Source organism: Phascolarctos cinereus, unplaced genomic scaffold (assembly GCF_003287225.1).
Source record: "Phascolarctos cinereus isolate Bilbo 61053 unplaced genomic scaffold, phaCin_HiC Scaffold_4;HRSCAF=312, whole genome shotgun sequence".
In the NCBI taxonomy this organism is placed as follows: Eukaryota; Metazoa; Chordata; class Mammalia; order Diprotodontia; family Phascolarctidae; genus Phascolarctos; species Phascolarctos cinereus.
This window is the reverse complement of record NW_027555847.1, coordinates 322,415,704-322,439,284: the sequence shown is the minus strand read 5'-3', so window position 1 is coordinate 322,439,284 and position 23,581 is coordinate 322,415,704. Positions and strand designations below refer to the sequence as shown.

The window sequence follows — 23,581 nt, the reverse complement described above, 5'->3', positions numbered from 1 at the left end:
AAGTACAAGTATACAAGATATTCTGGGAGGGAGAGCAATAGCACTTGGGGTGAAGGCAGGGTCTGAAAAGGCTTCAACCAGAAGATGATGTTTTGAACTGTGTCTTGAGGAGACAGATTCTAAGAGGTAAGGAGGGAGAACTGGGGGAGGCCAATGCAAAGGCAAGAGACAGGGGGTGGAATATCTGTGTGAGGAACAGAGAGAAGGCCAGTTTGTCTGGATCAAAGAGTATCAGACAAGGGAGTAAAAAGGTCAAGGAGACTGGAAAGGTAGTTGCTCTGAATTCACTTCGTTCCTCAAACTTGTGATAGACTACAGTATCATAACGAGTTAGGAGCCAACGTCCTGCGTTAGCACAATAGGTCTATTCAGAGGCTTCCTCCCCTAGCCTCCTAACATTCTACCTAAGCACAACCAAAAAATGACAGCAAGGGAAGAGAGAGAAGACCATCAACTTTGGCAACCAAGCTCAGGAGAGTCCAAGAGGTTAAGCAAGGCTACAGGAAGAGGTCTCTGAAGGGCGGAAAGGGCAGTCAAGCAATGGAGAAGAATGAAGGTTTGAGATCCTGGGGAAGGGAGGAGGCAGAAGACAAGGAAAAGTGGGAAGAAAATAGTGAAGCTACGAGGAAAAAAAAGAATTGTAGAAAGATAGGGGTCAAAGGAGAGAGTTGGAGGTCAGAGGCAAAATAAAGAGCCCAATGAAATGGAAATAGAGTGAAAAGGAAACAACTGGAGTTTGGTGTTAATTTTTATGGTTCTTATTCAAATCCAGAGAAGTCAATTTGAGACCATAGACTCTACTTGCCAGGGACTGTTCCTTTTCAGTCCCTAGAGATGGCTGTTTGAAACTAGAGGACTTTGAGATATTCTATTCTAAGAGTGACACTCTTCCCCCTTTCCCCTGATCTGTGCTCAGCTCCAGCCTGGAGCGTTCCCCATAGAGGGCACTGAACTCTCAACGGTGCCTCATGGTGGCTGATTTACTTTAATGAAGAAAGAGCCCTCTAGGAACAAATACATTTTTAATGATCCATTTTTTGGCAGATTAAATTATTTTAGTAGTCACATGAAGCTTATTAATCCTTTACCATCTGCTGCTGCCTCTCATTACAAATTCAAAAACACATTAAAAGTCCCACCACCCACCATCCCAGTGCATCCTCAAGTAGGGCACAGGAAAATGATTTAGCTACAGAGGCAGGCTGCTACCCCGCGGTTCTTCTTTAGAGAGAAAGCAGCACAGTGAATTAGGGACATTTTTTCCCCCCTAATGCACTGACTCCCCCAGTGACCTGGTCTTTTCACAAGACCTCTGGATTAGTTACTTTAAAGGTTTCCACACTAAGTGCCTTTGCTAGCCTCCTGGTGAAAATAAATCCCCACATCTCTTGGGAAGGATATGTGGGGGAGGCAGGTGATGCTTGAAGGTGAGCCATTTAAGAGGTCTGCTGATTTGGCTCTTACAGACCTGAAAGTCCTTGAAAGCATGGGATTTGGAGAGCAAGAAGGAGCCTGCCTCCATGTCACTCCCTGGGTTATTTTCAGTCTTTTCCCTTCTGCTGGGTAGGCTTGTCAGTTTGGAATACTGTCATTCCAGGAGACTTCAGCTACAAGTCATGTAGGAGGAGGATGGGAGGGGGCGGCATGGGGGAAAGGGAATATTTCTAAGGCATGAGACGATGGAAATTGCACTCAATTTGTAGTCGGGGACCTGGGTTCGAATCCTGACTATACCACTTACAATTTGATTGTGACTTTGGAAGAGTAATCACTTCACCTCTCATGAAGCTCAGTTTCTCAACTGTAAAGTAAGAGGATTAGACGAGATGACCTCTAAGGATCCCTTCTGGCTCTAAATCTGTGATCCTGGCTGGCTCTGGCATAAGGAGTCTGGTTTTTACCCAAGATGCTGGAGATAGGTGCATTTCTAAGGGTCAGCCATAAGGTGGTGCTGCGATTCCGCAAATACCCGCTAGTCTAGCAAGCACCAGGTCTTTGATGTTGCCCACACAGTATCCCTACTTAGCAGTTTGGGATGATTACCAGGTATTCAAAAAAAATTCATAGAGGAACAAAAAGACTTCTCCCTTGATATTGGGAATCACTCAGAGAATCCCAGAAGACTCTCAGTGAATGTGTCTGTTGAGGAGGGGAGGGAGAGGGGATAGCCTTTACCTTTCGGAGTCAGCCTAGATAAGGAGCTGAAATTGAAGAGGGAGGGAACAAGTGTTTGCTGAACATCTACTATGTTCCTAGCACCGTCCTAAGCAATTTACAAACATTATCTCATTTGATCTTCACAACACCTGAGGAGATAAGTTATCCTCATTTTGCAGTTGAGGAAACTGAGGCAGACATTGGTTAAGTGACTTGCCCAGGGACACGCAGCTACTATCTGAGGCAGAATTTGAACTCAGATCTTCCAGACTCCAGGTAAATCAGACTCCTGACAGACTTTACGTATTGGCATACCTCTTCTGAGAAAGAGCCAATAAAGAAAAAAAAGATTGACTTGCCCCTCAGGTGAATCAGGCCACCTTCCCAGACCACCCAAGGTCTCCTCAAGCTCCCCCTGCTCCAGTAACCAATCAGTTGCTAAGTCTTCGTTGATTCTACAAATAGAACATCTCTGGCTTCCTTCTCCAAACCTCCACTCATCTTGGCTTTAGCTCGGGCCCTCAGCACCTCTCCCCTGGATGCTTGCAACAACCTGCTAGGCAGCCTCCCTCCCTACCCCTAGGCTCACGCCTGCCATCCATCCTCCACAGAGATGCCTAACGAATATTCCCGAAGCACAGTTCTGACCATGTCACTCACCCGCTCGAGAAACCCCTGTAGTTTCTCTATTGCCTCTGTGAAAAAATACAAACTCCGCTGTTTGGTCTTTGAAGCCCCTCGCAATCTAGCTCCAACGCGTCATTTTAGGTGATTCTATCTCCCATTTCCTAGCCCTTCTCTATGCTCTGTTTCCTGTGCCTGGGAAGCCGTCCCTCCTCCCCTCTGTCTCTTAGAATGAAGGCTCTGCTTAAATCCTTCCTGCTGGGGGACCTTCCCTGAGCCGCTGCCCTAACCCCCAACCCCGACCCCGACCCCAGCTGCTGATGCCTCTCTCCCAGAATTACCTTGCATTTACATTATATATTCTTATATGCTTCTCCCATTAGAATGTAAGCTCTTTGAGGGCAGGAGTTGTTACATTGTTGTTACATTGCTGACTTGGTATCCCTAGTGCCCAGCACATGAAAGGGGCTTAAACATGCACGTTGATCAGCTGGTTACATGCTTGATTGTCTAATAGCAGAATCCTAGGCAGATCCCCTCCCATCTAAAAGGAGCAGAAGGTCTGAAGTCTGAGGACAGCTGAGGAACATTTTTATTTTTACTGATTTATTCACTCATTTCCATAATTTATTATCTCAGCTGCTATTTCTGTCACCCAGCCTTCTCAAACGGGTCGTTTCTTAAAGACTTGGTTTTAAGAGCTATCATTTATTTTTCATAGCAATGGTAGTTTCATGTTTTGCACACTTTGATTAATGTTTTCTTCTTGAGTACTTGCACTTAGAGGGAGCTGGGTAAAGGAACAATCTCAGAAGTTGCAAAGCAAAGTGATAACTCACCACACAGGTCACACCTCCCTGCCTCTCCTCAATACACTGGGCATTCACACTGCACGGATTCCGTTCTGGGTTCCTGCAGTTTCGTTCGGTTTTGCATCCCCTGATCTGATCTCCAGTGAACCCAGACTTACATGGGCCACACTGATAAGAGCCCTGTAAAGAAACCAACAGAATGATCAATCAGTAAGCATTTATTAGGCACCTACTATATCCCAAGTATTGTGCCAGGTGCCTGGGATATGTAAAAAATAAATGAAACAGTCCCTGCCCTCAGGTAGTTTACATGCTACAAAGGAATTTCTATCTCCCTGGATCCACTGTTTGTTTTTCAGGGAAGCAAAAGGGGGTAAGTGACCTGTCCAGGGTGACACAGCCAGTAAGTATCCCAGGCCAGATTTAAACTCAGAGCCTTCTGAGGCTAGAGCTGGCGATCAATCTGCCGCACCACCTAGCTGCCCTGGATTCTGACTATCTAAGATGAAATAATGCCTTGGACAAGGGGTGTATTATCACCATTACTGGTATTGTTTTGTGTGTTTTATTATAATGATGACTATCATCTCTAGTATCATTTCTATAAATTGAAAAGTTGTTTTAACTATATTCTCATTTGGTTTTCATAATAGGAGGACTGAGTCAATTGCGTTTCTATTGAGATGAAGCTCCATCCTTGCTGTTTTGTGCAGGCTCCTCGGACCAGCAGTCTGCTTCCTGAGACAATGCCTGTGAAGATACCATCCAACTGTAAGGTACCATAGGCCAGGAGGACGGGAGAGAGAGGCACGATAGCGAACTGTCTGAAGCTGCTTGAATGTTTTTTTTCTCCATCTACTTTCCTTTCTATCCCATAGTAGGTAGGGCATAAGGAGAAGAAACAATTATGTGGTCTCTGTGGAAAGAACACTGGGTGGAGAATTAGGTGCTCAAATATCAACTGCTATTTATCTCCTGTGGCACTTCGGACAAGTCACCTTACTCTCCTGCTCTCGGTTTCCTCAGTTGAGAAATAGCTGGACTGAACTGTTAGAAGGGGCTGAGCTTTCCAGTGGAATTAGACGGCTTCCCTCTAGGGGCACTACAGTAAAAATGTAGGCATTCCTTTGTCTACTAGACATCGGTCCAGGCATTGAGAAAAACATCTGCAGCTCTGAGGAGAGATTCTCTGTGAGTTGGGCTGTGGTTTTACTTAAAATAAAAGAAGGGCTGAATGTGATAATGCACCTTAAGATTCACCAAAGGCTTTCTACAGTCCTCTAAAATGATCTTCACAATAGCCCCATGAGATGAGAATTATCCCCATCATACAATACGGATGAGGCTCAGAGTGACTTACTCACGGTCACATGCAAGGCCTGAGGCAGGATTCAAACTCAGGTCTCTGGGGACTCCAAGTCCAGTGGTCTTTCCACTATACCATGCTACCTCCTGCCTTTCTGACAGTGCAGTAAACATGTGATAAGGGCAGGCTGGGAAAGAAAACTGTTAGAAAACAGTCGCTTTATTTCATCTCCTTATAAACAACATGTCAGGATGGAGGTAGGTCCCATGGGCCATGATGCTCCCATTAACTCTCCATTTTTGCCAACTGTTTCCCATTTATTTTTATTGCTTTTCCAAGAACCGTGTTTCCTTAGGCTGACTTCACATGCAAAGAAGCTGGGGAAGTGAGTGTTTGAATAGTTCGCCTGGGGACCACATGGCAGTTAGACAATGGCCCCTCCATCCCTAGCCGGCTGTCTGGCTTGCTGACCTCACTCGCTTAGAAACAGCTGATAGGAATTTTCAGAAATGTGCTGGTAAGGACTGAAATGATTAAATCATAGCAGCTAAATGCATTTCAGAAAGTACCCTGGCATGCCAAGCCATTCTCCGTAGCATGCAGGGATTCTGAAGCACATCCCAGAGGAGTTAGACGTGCAGCTGTGAAGACACATTGGGTCCCTTCAAAAGCACTGCGCTCTAAGCACTCTGGACCTGCGATAGCAACAGGAAATGCCTTTTAAATATGACCATCTTTAAAGAATAAGTATCTTAAAGATAATTCCTTCACATGCTTGTATTCAAAAGCACATTGATAAAACTCGACGGGACGTGAGAGGACGTGGGTGGCTTGTCAATTCCCTGTATAAACTTCTGTTTTCATTTGTGGGTCACATATATGATTACATCCATGTGTTATAGCTGGGTTTTGTGGTTACAGCCTATACACACACAATCAGCTTGGCAAATTATTGTGCTTTTAAAAAATTTATGGAATAAAGCAAACATTTCCATAACATAGTATAATAAAAAAGAAGATTGCCCATGAAACTGCAAATCTATTATGTACAACTTGCTATTCCTTTTAAATATATAATAAAGTTATCACATAAATTCCTTTTTTTTCCTTCCCTCCCCCAACAAAACTATTGTGCTTTAGAAACGGTTGCAGAAAATACTTACCACAGTGTTAATACAAATAGAATTGGGGACACAGGCTCCATTTCTACACTCATCAATATCAGAGCAGATCTAGTGCAGAAACATAAAAGAGGGCTCTTAATTGCAAAAGAAAACACACAAACCACTCTTAGTTGTCTCGATAGCTTTGTGTGATGTGAAGCATTCCAGAATTACGGATGGGAAGGCCATCTGGGCCACCCCCACCTTTCAGCAGGACTAGCCTCAAATCTCCAGTGGACAGCTGTCCATGGTTTAAAATATCCAGAGAAGACTCCCTAATGTCCCTTGGTAATTCAGTCCCCTGTTCTGCAACCTTTATAAGCAGGAAGTTTTTTCTGATGGCTAGACTCAGATACATCCTACAGCAATTTAAGCCCATTTTATTTTGTTTTGTCTTCAATGGAGGCAAAGATAAGTTTCTCCCCAGCACTCATGCATCCATCTGATGACTGTAATTCAGCCTTATTACCTTCTGTCTCTCTCTCCCAATACTCCCTTCTCTTCTCTGGTCTAACAAACAGCCCCCGCTGGAAATGAGGAATGGGATAACTCAGAAATAATGATGTCTCCTGCTCCGCTTCATACCTAATGATTTCCCCAAGGTAGTAAAAACCCATCCAAAGAAGATCAACCATCTCAAAAATGCTGAAAACATCCCTCCCAAAGTTTCAGAGTCAGTCAGTTTAATAATGACCTGGATATTCTAGTATATTTGGAAACAAGTGGAGAATGTCATAGAATGCTCTAGGATTTTACTGCAGTTTGTGGCTTGTAAATGCTATTGAAGAGGATGGGGCTATTCTTTTACTTTTTTACATCCTCCCTAGCTGTAGTAAACAGAACATAAATACACGTTTATCTTCCCTTTTAAAGTTCTTCTGTTGCTTACATTCTTTTACCCTTTGATGCCCAAGGGATGGATCTGAATATCAAGATGTTCTACTGGTGTAAACCCAGTGAGCCTCAAGTCATTTCTCAAACTCAGCACCACCAGGTTGCTGTCACTGAACAGCTGCTCCCTCCCTCCCTTCCTCCTAGAAATCCATGAATCAGAGAGGAGTGAAAAAACAATACAGATGTGGCCTGGTGTGCATCATTTATCTTCAACATGTGATAATCACCCAGGCAGGCCAAATGACTAGTTTTTGAAAGAGACATGAAAGATCAGGATTCATTCCAAGTTTTACTAAGTGAGGAGGAGAGGAATACAAAAGAAAAGAAGGCCATCTTTGGAGTCATAGCTCACCTGCTTATGTGTCTTGGCAAAGGTGACCCCCACTCCCTGCACCACTGGTCCTGTGAAGCCAACTGGGCAGGAATCACATCTGAAACCTGGAGTCAGATTCACGCAGCGTACTCCTCGGAAGCATGGGTGGAAGGTGCACTAGTAAGAAAGAAAAGATACAAAACATTTAGTCAAATGGGGTACTCTCATTGAAAGCTGGAACTCTTTCTGAATGAACAGCCACATCCTAGTTATCCTTATCTCTACTCCAACACCTAGGTACCATGCCTTGCATGGAGTAATAAATGCTTGTCAAAGGAAGGAAGGAAGGAAGGAAGCAAGGGAAAGAAGAAAGGAAGGAAGGAAGGAAGGAAGGAAGGAAGGAAGGGAAAGAAGGAAGGAAGGAAGGAAGGAAGGGAAAGAAGGAAGGAAGGAAGGAAGGAAAGAAGGAAGGAAAGAAGGAAAGGAGGAAGGAAGGAAGGTTTGCTGGGAAAGGATAGCAAGAAATTAATCAATTCAAGATTCATTCAGCAAACCTTCATTAAACTCCGTTAGACTATCATTGAAGACCATAAGATCTTCTGCCAGGTGCTGGGGGAGAAACAAAGATTAAAGATATCGTTCCCACCCTCAAGGAGCTGCCAATCTAGTCAGAGAGAAAAGGAAATAACTGTAAAAAGAAACGGGTGCCAAAGAGAAATGTGAACAAGGTTCTATGAAAGTCTGTAGGACAGAGGAATCACCTCAGTTGGGAGAGGGATCAGGAAAGGCATTCCTGAAAGGATGATTTTGCACTGGCCCTTGAAAGATGGGAGGGTATTAGGTTGGTGGGGAGGTGTCCTAGACTTAGGGGTGTACTTAACACCTCAGCTCTGTGGTATCCCATTCCTTCACGCAAGGTGTGAAGGTGGTGTTATGATAATTATGATAACAGTAACAACTTCCATTTATGCAATGCCTTAAGGTTGAGAAAGCAACAAAAAAAAGCTTGTTGACAACTCTACGGGGGGGGTGTGGACAAGAAATAGTTTCAAAATAAATGTCCTTGAGCTGAGGAATTTGTACTGTCTGGGATGGTCAAGGTGACTGGGAACAAGCCAAATGCTTGTTCTCAACCTCACCACAAGGTGAGAAAACTAGCCAACTCCTCTGACTTAAGAAGCACAAAGATGAAAATACATCCTGGAGACAGAATGGAGACAAAAACTCCCAAAGTCAGACCTGGTCCCTCCATCTGGTTAAAGTGTCTTGAGTTACATAGTAAGTCAGTGGGCACATGGGACAGAGTGTGTAGAAGGGTATTTCTGCTACTTTTTATTACTGGTTCAATTAATGTAAAAAACCTAAGCACTTCTTGCCTTTTCAAAAGAGTAAAATTCCAGCTCAAAGATTAAAGGAAAAAAAATTCACTTTTGATAGTTCTATAAAATTATGTGTAGATGTTTATTAAAATGAAGGATTATTAGATATTATCTTAAGATCTTAATTTTTGGAGGTGGGGAGCGATGGGAGAGGTGAAATTTTTTTTTATCTCAAACTTTATATTACTCAGCCCAGGGAAACATTTGTTATATTTTCAGTTGGAGTGAGATTGGCCATCCTTAAGCCTTATCTGCCCTCATGGTCTCTCTGCAACCTTCTAATAATAATAATAATAATAATAATAATAATAATAATAATAACTAGCACTTTAAGATTTACAAAGTGCTTTACATATATTTTCCTATTTGATCTTTATAACAACTCTGGGAAGTAGGTACTATAATTATCCCCATTTTGTTGATGAGGAAACTAAGGTAGACAGAGGTTAAGTGACTTGGCCAGGGTCACCTAGCTAGTAAGTGTCTGAGGCAGGATTTGAACTCTATCTGGCAGGCTAATACTGACTTTCAAGTCCCAAACTGTGCCATGCCCAGATACTTGTAGAGGACCAGACACTTTCAGTAGAAGATGCTGAAAGTCAGGAAAAGTGACAACCTGTGCCAAGTACTCCTGCAATATTCTCCTTCTGAGGGTTTGTCTAGGCCATAGCTGTCACTCATAAAACTATCCCACCCTTGTGTTGGTTGTTTTTGTCTTTCTTTTTTTTTTGCTCTTTTTGTGAGGTAATTGAGGTGAAGTGACTTGCTGGGGTCATACAGCTAGTAAGTATCATGTGTCTGAGGCCAGATTTGAACTCAGGTCCTCTTGACTCCAAGGCCAGAGCTCTATCCACTGTGCCACCTAGCTGCCTCCTGTGTTGGGTGTTTTTGAGGGCTATACAATCTAGTTGTTCCCTGCGGGACCCATAGCCTGGCTAGGGTCTGGGCTCACTGCCTCCACGTTGTGAGTTGTGGAGGTGTGTGGTATTGCCTCCTCTCCCAACAGGGACTGTGAAGATAACACCTGGAGTCTCTTGAAAGGATCCTTATAATAGTATCCCCTGTTCCTCCTCCCTCCTTCATATAAATGGGAGTGGGGAGTGAGGGGAATTGAATAGGACTGTGAAAAAAAGGAGAAATGACTGCTAAATGAGAAAGCAAATATAGAATGTATTAGTACCTGTGATGGAAAGCAGGGATGCCAAGCCTGCATGAACACCTCCATAGTCTCTCTCTCTCTCTCTCTCTCTCTCTCTCTCTATATATATATATATATATATCTATCTATATATATATATATATATATATACACACACACACACACACACACGTATACATGTACATATGCATATATACATATGTAATATATATACACATGTGTTATATTTCTATATTGACTCCAAGGCTGGCTCTCTCTATCCACGAACAACGCTGCGCCTTTCTTATTCATACAAAATAATACAAAATTTCCCACTGCTTTTAATCTTCCCTTTATTCTACCACCCAGTACCCCTAATAGTTTGTAGAGCTCCCTCCATCTCTGGGGATGGAAGTGGCTTTCATGCAGCCTCATGAAGGGCCTTATTAACCTCTTCCTCTGTCAATATACCTTCTTTTACCATAAACTTGTCATTATCAGGGACTGTTTTTTGGTTTTCTTTGTATCTCCAGCACTTAGCATAGTACCTGGGCAAATAGTAGGCATTTAATAAATGTTTGTTGACTTGAATTTATAAGGATGTGTGGGAGAGATAATGAGACAACAGTAAAGGGATTGCTTTTCCATTCTTTATCAGTCTATTCTTTACCTCATCAATATCAGAGCAGGTAATCCCGTTTCCTGTATATCCCTCTGGACAGGGACCACACTGAAATCCATCTCTGGTGTTGGTACACCTGACTCCTCGGAAACAGGGGTTCGAGTCACACCTGCGAACCAGGGCTGCTGGAGTTGGAAGGGTGTTTGGAGTTGGAGCCTGGGCACTGAGGGGGCCTGAAAAAAAAAGTTAAAAAACATCCAGAGCCGTTCCCTGACCCAGCCAACCTGCATTCCAGTGATGGCTGTCAATCTAGGAAAACTGCAGCCTCCAAAGAATTCACGTTGTGGCTGACCCAAGGGGCAATGAAGAGGTACCTAAGAGGCACAAGTAATTTGCAACATACTTCCAGTGATGACTTTGGCACAAGAAGTGAGATGGGATTTGGGACTGGTCCTCTGATTTCATTGGTGTAGCCTAGGCATTGGAGTCAAACTCAGGTAGGGGGCCTCTAAACCATATATAAGTATCCCTGAGCGCCATATATTGACTCAGAAAACCACATGTTAACATTATCTATTTCTATTGTATTTTGGTTTATTTCATTAAATATTTTCCGATTACATTTTAATCTGAGTTGGCTGTACTCAGGAGTGTTGTGGGTGGCAATGCTGCTCCCGGCTACATGTGTGACACCTCTGCTGTAGAGGACTCTGAGAAGAATGTTTCTACCAATGCAAATTAACACTCTACACCTTTTCTTGGTGTTAGAGTATCTGCAAAAGAACTTCGGGATGTCACAGATGCTGCAATGTGCCATATGTGGATATTTAGTGAAATATAAAAACAAATTTGGCTTTTCCAGAGGACTTTCCATCCCAAAGTATATTAAAAGGCACACAGTCTTAGAGAGTTGTCTGGGGGCATTTAGAGGTTAAGTGACTTGCCCAGGATCACACAGCCAGTAAGTGTCAAAAGTCAGAGTTGAACCCAAGTTTTCCTGACTCTGAGGCCATCTCTTTATCCACTATACCAAGCTGCCTCTCTGGTTTAGGGGATATTATTCAAGAAATACATGACTTGAAAAGGAGGAGGGCTGGTTATATACAATAAGAGAAAGGATAACCAGATTCATTACTGGTACCCAAGAAAGGCAAAATGACCTAGATGAAAGCTTCTAGCACATCTATAGGAGAAAATGGATGACTCACTGAAGATGATAAGGCATATATGGGTTGCCATCTGCACTGGTGAAGGGAATATTCCCATGGGATCACAGGTATGTTGAAGAATTCTAGTAAGCATGATCCTTTTTTGTTTTGATCTGTGATTTCATCAATATGGGGAAATTCTCTTCATGTGAGAGAAACTCTTCTGAAATTTCTGTTTCCCTGGATTGTTGTCTAGGAAACTGAGAAGGTAAGTGACTTGGCCAAAGTCAAACAGCTAACGTGTATCAGAGGCAGGATTTGAACTCGTCTTCCATGACTCTAAGGCTAGCCCTTTCTCCATTACTCCACACTGTTTTTTGAGGGCAGAGAGGGTTTGAGGTAATTGGGGTTAAGTGACTTGCCCAGGGTCACACATCTAGTAAGTTTGAACTCAGGTCCTCCTGGCTCCAGGGTTGGTACTCTATCCACTGTGCCACCTAGCTGCCCCATCTACACTATTTTTCAAGTAAAATCCTTACTTCTCATTCTTTTGGATAATGAGAATTTTATTCTACTCACAAAAGAGAATTTTCCTCTCAATTAACTCTTCCCCTGGACTGTGTGCCAAGCCCTGGAGCTTCAGATCAATGAAGACTCCTCCAAGTCTTGAACAACAACAAATTCAAAAAGCATTTTCACTAATTGGCTCCTAGGATGCATCTTATTTATCTCATTAAATTAGTCAATTACAAGAAAAGCACTTACCACATGCCTGACACTCAGCGATGGTGTTTCGCAAAAAAGAGGTTTCTTTGACCTTTAGAAATAGAAAGATGATTGAAAAGCATTATGAGACCTGCAGTCCAGCGACTGAAGAATCTCAGGGGAGCGGTGGTAAAGACTCTTGGCATTGGCTAAGCTGTTGCCTGTGAGATTTGTCTTCCTGTCAGGTGCCTTGTTCCTCAAGTTCAAGAACCATTTCAAAAGGTTATAGAATTAGAGATGGAAGAGACCTTAGAAGCCACTGAGTCTGACTCCATTTCACAGATGAGAAAACTGAGGTACAGAGAGGTTAAATGATTTCCCCAAGGTCACACAGCCAGTGAGTGTCTGAGGCAGAATTGGAACACAGGCATCCTTGACTTCCAGGCCAGTGCTTTGTCCAACACACCACTTAGTTGCCATAGAACCTTATGATGATGGAGCTTTAAGGGGACATCTTCTGGCCTGTGGGCAGTAATGTGTCTCCACCATCTATGACAAATACAGAAGGTATTTGCTAATACTATTGGGAACGTGTCATGTTCAATGGCTTATACTGTACCTGCTGTCTCAGGAGGTCTTTTACTTCTCCCAGTATTTTGTTGAGTTGCGTCATCTGGCCCAACACTTGCCAATTTATGTCTCCTGTTGGAATACCAAGGTGAAAAACCAGCAAGCTAGGTTACGAACGGTCCTTTGTACATGGTCTTTTGATGCCCATAGGCTTGATCTAGACCAGAGAGCTCCCCAGAGAAATGGCAAAAGGCCAAAGGTTAAAACACACAAGGCCTCTGGATTAAATCTATGCCAATTTTCTGACTTGCTTAAATAATCATAATGAAGAGGATGATGATATCAATTATAATAAGGTAAACAGATGAGAAAAAATGAGTTATACAAAATTCATCCAAGTTACAGAAATAAATCAACAATATTCATAATTCTAATTCAGTCTTTTGGACTATTCCACTCAACCTCGGTCCCAGTAAAAATGGAGTCACCTACATTAATCCCACTGGGCTCCCACAACCAAATCTCTAGATATCATTTCAGGGATGTAGTCAATCAATCAATAAGCATTTATTTAAGCACCTACTATGTGCCAGGCACAATGCTAGGTGCTGGGGATACTATTACAAAGAACAGAAATTAAAGGGATGCTAAACAGATTGTGGTATGTGAATGTAACAGAATATTATCAAGGCATAACTAATGTGAAAAAAGAGGTTTACAAATAGCCATGGAAAGATTGGTGTGAACTGACAGAGTGAAGTGAGCAGAATGAAAACAATTTATACTGTAAATAGCATCAATATTATAAAAATAAACAGTTTTGAAGGTTTGTATGAATTGATGAAGAACAAAATGAGCAGAACCAGAACTATTTATACAATAATATCATTATAAAAACAAACAACTTTGAAAGCTGTAAGAATTCTGACTAATGAAATGACCATCCACAGCACCAGTAAACCAATGATGAAGCACGCTTTATGCATCCTGGACTGAGGGTACAGAATGAGACCCATTTTTCAGATAAGACCAATTAATGAATTTATTTTGCATAACTATCCATTTTTCACTACAAGGATTTGTTTGTCTTTTTCTTAATGGGGTGGAGAGTGTGAGGGAGAGAAAATAGAATTCTGTTAATTTTTAAAAATCTAATTTTAAAGTATTTTTAAAAGGAAGGAAATAAGCATTTATTAAGTGCCTACTATGTTCCAGACTGTGCTAAGTCCCACATAGATATTATCTCACATATAATATGATACATACATATAAACATGATCCTCACAACAGTCCCGAGAGGCTATTATCATTCCTGCTGTACTTGGGGAAACTGTTTGAGGCAAAGTAACTTGCCTAGAGTCACACAGCCAGTGAATGTCTGAGGCAGGGTTTGAATTCAGGTCTTCTGGTCATTAAGCCCAGCGCTCTACCCCTGTGACACCTAGCTACTTCTGGCAGCAATTTCAAACATACATGGCGTAAACATAAAGTGAATAAATATAAAGGAGTTCACTGCAAGGTAGTTTGGAGCAGTGCCCTATGGCAAAGACGCAGAGGTGGGAGATGGGAGTATTGTGTATGAGATAAAGAGAGAAGGCCAGTTGGGCTCAATTGAAGAGGGAAGGAGGGGTAGCCATACCCAATGATCCTGTAAAGTTAGTTTGGGGCAATGAAGCCAAACAGAGGAGTTTATATTTTGTACTTGGAGGCAGTAAGAAGCCAGTGGAACTCAATGAATAGATGAGTTACATGATCAGAGACATAGGATTGAGGTAAGTTAAGTGTGAAGGATGTGAGAGCCTTGAGGCAGGGGATCCAATTAAGAGGTTGTTGTTTTTATTATTTGTTTGTTGTTGTCCATCCATCCTTCCTTTTTTTTTTTTTAGGCAATTGAGGTTAAGTGACTTGCCCAGGGTCACACAGCTAGTAAGTATCAAGTGTTTGGTCTGAAGCTAGATTTGAACTCAGGTCCTCCTGACTCCAGGGCCCATGCTCTATCCATTGCTCCACCTAGCTGTCCCTCCATCCTTCCTCCTTGAAGAGGACAATGACATCAGGAGGATGATGACTTGAATTGCAAGTGAATTGGTTTTAAGTGAGGGAGGGCTATGTAAAGTCACTAGCCTCACTTTCTCCTTTGCATCCACCTGGGTCCAGTGGCAAGATATAGATCAGGATGACTGGAGATGGCACTGGAAGCGGTAGGAGACCTTGGTCTTTTTAAGGTAAGGTCTTTCCCAGGTCTAGGTTCATCTGAGGCAACACCCATTCAGTGATTTAAGGCTAGGTAAAAATCAAGGCAAAAGATGGCCAAGCTTGCCTTCATAAAAGAATCGATCTGGGAGGGGAAGACCTTCAGGGTTTCTGGCCAGAACAGAAACAGTTGCTATTTACACTCACTCTGAGCCAACAAAACTTGCAAACAAAGAGCAAGTAAGGCTTGGGCTGGGGCCTATTATTGTCCAATCGGTTAGAGCCAGAGTGATTTGGGTTTGAAGGCATAGAAATAACATAGATGAGAGGTGATAAGGGCCTGAATTTCGCTGGTGGCATTGGGAGTGAAGAGAAGAGGACAGATTCAAGAGATGTTTAGAGGCAGAAATGCAAGGTTTGTCAACTGATTGGCTATGTAGTGGTTAGAGAGAATGAGCAGTTGGAATAGCTTGCCTTGTGAGGCTGTGACTGGACTGGAGCATCTCTAGTGCACCTTCCCACCCATGCCTGGGGTGACTCCACAGACTGGGGAGGGGGCATACCTGAGCTTGTGGAGGGCACGTGGTCACTTTGATGGAGGAAGCATTCTTGGAGGCTGGCCACCTGGAACAGTGAGCCTCTCACAACCAGTTTCAGTTCTTCCAAGGTATCCTGGCAGAGGAAACAATCATGTCATTGATTTCTGGCATAATTCAAAGAGAAGCCATACTCGGTCATGATGTGGTAGCCCAGTGACCACAGGCCGTGATTAGAGCCTCATCTCGTGGGCAGGAGAAGTGTTTCAGAGAACATGCCACCGTGGCTGTAAAGATGGGCACACCAGGGAAAATGCCTGGGGTTTCCCATCCAGTGAAAGAGGAGGCTTTAAGGATTTGGACAGTGTGAGTGAGGGCCCATGCCCAGAATCTTTGCAGGGAAATAAGAGGAGCTTCCTCCTAGGGAAGGGAACGTGGTGCAGTGGAAGGAGCAGTGGAGTCAGAGTCTAGAGGACCTGGATTCATTGACTAGTTACATGCGCTCCTGAACATGTTGCTTAATCACTCTGACTCAGTTTCCTCAACTGTAAAATGAAGCTGATAATAGCAGCTACCTAATGCGGCTTTGGTAAGGATCAGCTGAGATGACATCTCCTTCATTTTCAACTCTATCTTCCTATTCCCACCTAGGGAGCTTTTGCTTGTAGCAAAGAATGCCAAAATCACTTTGTTAAACAATTAAGAACTATAGAAACTTGAATCATTAGAACAATCAGAACTAAATAACTACGTAGGAGGAGCTTTGATTGAGAGGAAGATTGTGCAATGCAAACATTTGGAGTCATAGGATCTGGGTTCAAATCCTGACTTGGCTATATTCACTTCCTATGTGAACTTGATCATCACCTAGCCTCTCTGGCCTCAGTTTCTTCACCTGCAAAATGAGGGAGATTGGCCTAGATGACCACCAAGGCCCCTTCCAGTTTTAGATACTATGTTGGGTATATATATACCTGTTGGGGACTATGTTACTGCCATTCAGTTGTTTCTAACTCTCCATGACCCCATTTTTGGCCTTTTCTTGGCAAAGATACTGGAGTGGTTTGCCATTTCCTTCTCCAGCTCATTTTACAGATGAGGAAACTGAGACATACAAGGCTAAGTAACTTGGCCAGGGTCACACTGCTAGTAAGTGTTAGATTTGAACTCCTCTTTCTTCCTCCAGGCCCTTCACTCTGTGCACTATGGCACCACCTAGCTGCCCTGCTGGGGACTACGGGGAAATGCAAAAGTAACAACCTAGGCAGCACTGCGTAAGAACTCCTGGGAACCACTGAGCTAAAGAAACCTGCATATTGGGGACTGAAAGTGACTAAGAATTTGAAATAGATTTTTGGGAGAGAGTTATTTAACAGGCTATTTCCTTTCATTTCTCAAAGATTTTTTTCCTTCCCATTTTGTTTTCTTTGGTCTTTCGATAAAGCTTTCCTTCTTTAATATTGTGAACCATCAATTTGCAAATGGAGAACTGAGCTCAGTTTGACTGGGGATGTGGGGAAGTACCATGCATGAATTTTCCCTGAGTTTTCTGGGTGGGTTTATGAGCCAGAGATGTAAAGAATCGTCCAAACTGTACGTGGGTCTTTCATGCTGTGAGAGTCTCAAGGGTTATACTAGTTTTATTCTTTTATGCTGCCTACATGTTTAATGGAGGAGGTTTATAGAATAACAGACAGAGGCATTATTGTGCTTCTGCTAAGAGACAAGGATGCTCTGGTGGTTTGGAGGACACCTCCTTCAGAAGGCAGTTGAGTAAAGAAATCCTGTAGAAATTCAGTTTTCTAGGAAGAATATTCATGAGGGTCTCCCTTTCCATTCCTAACTCCTGACTTCAAGGAATGTTGACATCTTTAGACAGGTGGACATTGACCTCAGATTTCCTCAATGATATAGTTATTGACATCTAGGTTAAATGGTTTGACTCATCCTAGGATTTTGAATGAAGATTAATTTCCTACAGTCCCCATGTTCCTGAGCTTCTTCATACAGGTAGACATTGTCTATTCAGAGTCTCTGCATTTAAACTTTCTTGGAGTTTTCCCTGAAAATTGTCTTCTATTGCTCAAGAATATATTTGACTGCAGAGTAAGAGTAATAATTTTTATGCTGGGTCATAAGATTATAGGAGAAGATCATCTAGTCTTACCAACTAATTTTTACAGATAATTAAACTGAGGCACAAAGAGGTTAAGTGATTTTTGTCCAAGAGAGATAGACAGCTAGACAGTTAGTCACTGTGCAAAATCCACCCAGTTACACATGTCACTATAAGTGGCAGAATTGGAATTTTTTGTTGTCTTTGTAAATGGACAGCCCACAGGTCAAAGAATCACAGGAACACAGCTGTAGGACTGCACAGCACCTCAGAGGTCTTCTGTGTATCTCTGTAACCATGCAAGATCTATATAAAGCCTTTATTTCTACCCATATTTAATGCAAAGTAAAAATTAGCCAAAGCAAAGTTGAAAGATAAAAAAAGTGAGAGATTGTTACCTCTCTCTCTCTCTCTCTCTCTCTCTCTTCTCTCTCTCTCTCTCTCTTTCTCTCTCTTTCTCTCTCTTTCTTTCTCTCTCTCAGAATTTATACATAGAACTGTTTGCAGACAATTTCCTCTTATATGGTTATGGTTATGTGAAGAAACTGAGGCCCAGAGAGAAAAGGTGATTTGATCACAATCACACAGGTAGTAAATGGCAGAGTCAAATTTGAATCCAGATCCCCTGGATCCAAATTCAGTACTATGTATAATACAAAGGTTATGTAGTCAATTGGAAAAGATACTGTAAAGTAGATCTTGGGAGCTTCCTCCCTGTTAGAAGTTAGAATCTCAACTGTCACTACATTTACTAAGGTTTTTTTTTTTAGCTCTTTGTGTTTGGTTGGTGATACATGAAATCCATGGACAAATTACTGTGGTGTGGTGTCAGCTCATGAATCCACCTTTGAAGGAACAAAGGCTGCTCTACTTACCTGTGCTTTCCGCTGGAATGTCCTTAGTTCAACAGGCTCAGAACTGTGAAAGAGCCCCGAGAATACCCTGGGGAGATCTTGGATGATGTCCACCTGGTTACAATCCAAGTAGAGCTCCACAGAGCTGGACCCTCGCTGAAACTTGCTCAGTCGAAGGAGCATCCTGTGGCGCTTGCCATCAGCCAGCTGGATGTTGTTGAAGACCACCAGGTGTATCTTCCCATCAGCTTTTAGGTAACGGAGGATGGCTGGAACAAAGCAGAAGTTAATGATGGCGAAGAGAAGTAAGAGAGAGTATCCAGGGTAATGCTCCTGCATCAGTCAGAGACGGAGGGATCACAGGGACATTGGTTATCCTCCTATATTCAACCAAAAAGCCCATCCACAAGCCAACAACCTGTTAAGTCTAATGAAATTGTATGATTTTAGAAGGCAGAAGAATGCCTCCACCTCTTGGCAGAGAAATGATGGAACTGAGGTGGAGAATGAGGCATGCATTTTCAGACCTTGTAGTATTTTGTTTTGTTTTGTTTTTTGCTTGATTATACTTATTTATTACAAAGGAAGTTTTCTATGCAGGAGGTAGTGTGGGTAGTGAAAGAAATGATTCCCCCCAAAAAGTAAGGAAAGACTGTCAATAAAACATCAAAAATCTGGAAATTAAGACAATATAGAAACAAATAATATCAATAAAATTGTATGTGAAACATGAAAAAAGTGTAGAGGAAAACAAAGTCCAAAAGAAGACACAAACAGGGCAACTTTGTTACTACATGTCAAATTTATTATGAACTTAAAAACTGTACGTAACAGAAATTCATGGTTTCATATACAATCCCTTTTTTTGTCCTTTGCATATCAAAATTAAGATATAGTTAAGTTCCTAATAAAACAATTTCAAAATAAAATAAATTCACTACTCCTTGCCCCACCTCCAATCTAATGAGGCTGTAAATTGGGAAGGGGCTAAGTCTTCTATTTCTTTATACCTTCCAATCCGCTGAATACAGATCTAGGCATGTAGGAAGTATTTTGTAAGTACCTGTTGATTTTCCATAATATCATTTTATAACCCATTTCATGTTTTTTTGCTCTTTCATGATACAGTTTAAGCCAAATTCCACCTACTGATAGAACTTTCTAAATTTTTTTCATGATAGATCTTGTCTTTAACATCACTTTCACTTCCTTTTTAAAAAACAATTACATTTTCTTATTTTTATTGGGAAATTAACAACCATAAATTACATTTCAATATGCAAAGAACAGAAAAGAAGATTGTATAAGAAATAGAACTTTCATTGCATACAGTTTATTTTTAAAGGAATAGACATATATCAAATTTTACAAAGTAGTAACAAAACTGCTCTGTTTGTTTGTGAGCCTTTCTGTACTTTTTTTGTTTTCTTCTGGCTACTCCTCCTGCCCATACTTGGTTAGTCATCCTTTATAACAAAAGATAAAAAGGAAAGAGGGAAAAAAGGTAGTTCAGCAAAACCAACATTTCAGCGAAATCTAACATTCTGTGTTCCACACCCATTGCCCACCATCTCCATAAAGAAGAGAAGTACCTTTTCTCATGCGTTCTTCAGAGCAAACCTGGTCATTCTAACTCTTCAGCTTTTAGTTTTGGCCTTTTTTTTTTTTTGGTCTTTCCAGTTAGATTGTTGTAGCCGTTGGACATATTGTTTTCCTGGTTCTGCTTACTTCACTTTGTATCAGTTCACACAAGACTGACAGTTTTCACTACAGAATTTTATCTCAAAATTTTTGCCAAAGCTCCAGTTCTGTTTTTCCAAATGCCTCCTGGGCAGCTGTCCCTGAGGTGCCCAGTGGTGCCCCAAATTCAGCAGGTACACAATTGGAAGTTTTATTCCCACTCCCCAAACCTGCCTGGTTCCAAACTACCTTGTTTCTATCAATGGTGCCACTATCTCCTCAGTCACCCAGGCTCCAAACTTTGGCGTCATCTTGGTGTCCTTCCTTTCCCCTCACCTTTCATGTTGAACCAGCTGCCAAGTCTTGTGGATTCTACCTCCACAATTCCTCCCATTCCTGTTCTCTATTCACGCTGTCACCATCCCAGCTCAGACCATGTTCTTTATCTTCTGGACAACAGAAGTAATCTGCTGACTTGTCTCTGTGCCTCCAGTCTCTCCTCTGTCCATCCTACCTTTAGTACCATTCCCAAAGTAATCTGTCTAATGCACAAAACTGATCAGGTCAGTCTACCACTCAAAAATCTTTGAGAATCTGGGTTTGTATCCCCAAGCTTTGCCACTCACTAGGTGACCTTGGATAAATCATTTTGCCTTCTCTGGGCCTCAGTTTCCATCTTTGTAAAATTAAGGGGCAGGACAAGTTGACTTCTAAGGTCCCTTCAATCTATGATCCTATAACTTAAAGAATGGACTATTAAGTCCTTACTCTGGCATTCAATGCTTTCTATAATCTTGCTTCAATCTGCTTTTGTAACTTTCTTTCCCCCTTTACTCTTCATTCAGTCCATGTGTCAGTCATACTGAGCTCCTGTTTGCTGGTCATGTCTTTCTTCCTCCCACTTCAGTGCAATTGCAGCATGATTTTTCCCAAACTGGGTATGGACTAACGCCACATATCCAGCTGTCAAAACCCAATTTAGACGCTGTCTCCTCCGCAAAGCCTTCTCCGATTTTCTCTCGGCTGCAGGTGAAGCTTCCATCCTCAAATCTCTTATTCTTCTTGTTTTAAATTCACCCGTACATTTGCCCCATCTTAACTTGTATGATAATTGTTTATATACATGATTCTTTCCATCAAAAAGGCTGTGAACAACTTGAGTACAAAGCATGCCTGCCTGCTTTCTTCCCTCCCTTTCTTTCTACCTCCCAGCACCTAGCACAATAATCATAGCTAACAGTGATTCAGCACTTCAAAGTTTGCAAAATGTTACATATTTATTATTGAGTTTTGTCCTCACAACAGTGCTGGGAAGTAAATGCTATCATTCCAATTTTATAGATGAGGAAACTGAGGCAGACAGAAGTTAAGTGACTTGCCCAGGGTCACACAGTTAGTAAGTTTCAGAGGCAGAGATTTGAACTTAGGCCTTCCTGACTTTAAGTACAGTACTCTATCCATTAAGCTGCCTTGCTGTCTATAGATTACACGTAGCAGACCCTTAATAAAAGTTCGAATTGAATTATTCTTTGACATTTGCCATATTTGTTCACTTTTTATTTTTCTCAAAAAGTTCATTCAACAAGGCTTTAAGTGTCTGCTGTGTATAAAGAACTGTGTTAAGTGCTGGGGTAGAAACAAAGTTTAAATAAAGCAGTTTCAGTCCTCAGAGCCTCAAGAGCAAGCAAGCTGCCTGGTCTTCAGGTATGGGGCCTAGCTAACGTGGACTTGAGGACACATTATGTGGCCCAGAGAGAGAAAACACCACCAAGATCCCATGACATATGGTGGTAATAAAAATAATCAGCACATGCCTACTTGAGTCTGTACCAGGAAGCTCCTGTGTGGCCACATTGCTGAGTACTTAAACTATGTATAAGCTGCAATGCTTTCTTCCAAGGAATAACAGGCATCCATTGGCTGGTACTGTACAACCCAGTCATCCAGGGAGACTCAAGCAAGGTCACTTTCCATTCTCAGGACTGTCAGATACATTGCTCAGTATGGCTTTACGCTGAAGCCAGACAATGCAGTTGAAGAATAGTATCTATGTTCACAGAGGCAATTTGACTGTGATAAGAACCCAGATCCTATCTGGCCTGATGGACTGTGACCAGGACAGAAGCTACAGCCCTGCTGGAATCTTTTTTATTTTTTGCTATGTAATTTTTTTAAATTCAAAAAATTATTTCTATTAACATTGATATTTCATATTAAAATATTATGTTGAGAAACGAATTCTGTTACAAATTCATATGCATAGTTGGGCTAAAAAAAGTTGCCAATATAATAGGATATTTTTTTCCAAATGTCATTTCTCTTTATGCAATTACTGGGCATGGTCTCTGGCATACTCTTACACTGCAACCGACTTCAGGAGGTCACTCATATTCACATTCTTTGCAGAAGTCCATTCCAAAAATTCCAAAGGAAATGTGCTGAGTTTTTATATAATATGGGTAACATGAGCTCAGCATCAGACAGTTAAATCAAATGCACTGACACCAAGAAAGTCCTTCAAAGGGTCACTCTACCCTCCTTAGGCAAGCAGGCCTAGAAGACAGCTAGAAGCTGCCAAAATTTTGTCCCTGTGGTAGTTCTTGAGAAAACAACCAGAGGGAAGGGTCCACCTGGCCCTTCACTCCTTCAGCAGAAGCCCTGGTGCTATCCTGGGAGGGCTCGGAATGGGAAATAAGCCAGTATGTCTGGGAGGAGGAGAGTAACATATAAAAAGTCTGGAAAGGCAGAGTAGGCCCAGGTTGTGAAAGGCTTTAAATGCCATACAGAAAAATTTATATTTCATCCTAGAGGCAACAGGAGCCACTGGAGATCTCCTTCCAGACTCAATACAGCCTTTATTAATACTAGTTTACGTCAGTTAATTTGTACAATACCCCTACAAGTTTCAGTGTCAAAGAACCCAGGTTCATAACCTGGCCAACGATGAGACAATTCATAACTACATACTCTCCTTGACTAGGCCACATAGCCATTCCACCTTCAAACACTCTCAGTGGGGGTAGTTGTCATGACCTGTTCCTATCCTGGGGTAAGATGCCATTTTTGTGATAAACATTCTTAGTAAAATGGCTCATTTCCTCCCTCATGCTTGATCTTGCCTTTTGGTCAAGGATATACACCCATTCCTTTAAAAAAATTTCTGATAGAACTTGCCCTTGAGAAACTTACATTCTATTAAAAGGGTACAACCTGTTCATGGCTAAGACAAATGGGCTGCCTTGGGATGTAATGAGTTTCCCACCTCTAGAGATCTATAAGCAGAGACTGGACAAGCATTAGTGTAAATAGAATTCAAGCTTTGGTAGATTTCATACTGTGTAACTCTGAGGTCCCTTTTAGCTATATGAAAC

At 41.9% G+C, this 23,581-nt stretch overlaps 1 protein-coding gene across 1 annotated transcript in view; it reads right to left on the bottom strand.

Annotated features, from left to right (window-relative positions):
• The window catches only part of THBS4 (thrombospondin 4), a 58,051-nt gene that overhangs the window by 20,646 nt on the left and 13,824 nt on the right, over nt 1-23,581 (bottom strand). The window contains exons 3-10 of the mRNA XM_020998458.1: nt 18,552-18,799; nt 15,588-15,696; nt 12,881-12,963; nt 12,322-12,373; nt 10,457-10,641; nt 7,309-7,446; nt 6,063-6,131; nt 3,621-3,773 (exon numbers count right to left, since the gene is read on the bottom strand). Of these exons, the coding sequence (XP_020854117.1) occupies nt 3,621-3,773; nt 6,063-6,131; nt 7,309-7,446; nt 10,457-10,641; nt 12,322-12,373; nt 12,881-12,963; nt 15,588-15,696; nt 18,552-18,799 (1,037 nt within the window). The remainder of the gene's footprint in view (nt 1-3,620; nt 3,774-6,062; nt 6,132-7,308; nt 7,447-10,456; nt 10,642-12,321; nt 12,374-12,880; nt 12,964-15,587; nt 15,697-18,551; nt 18,800-23,581) is intronic.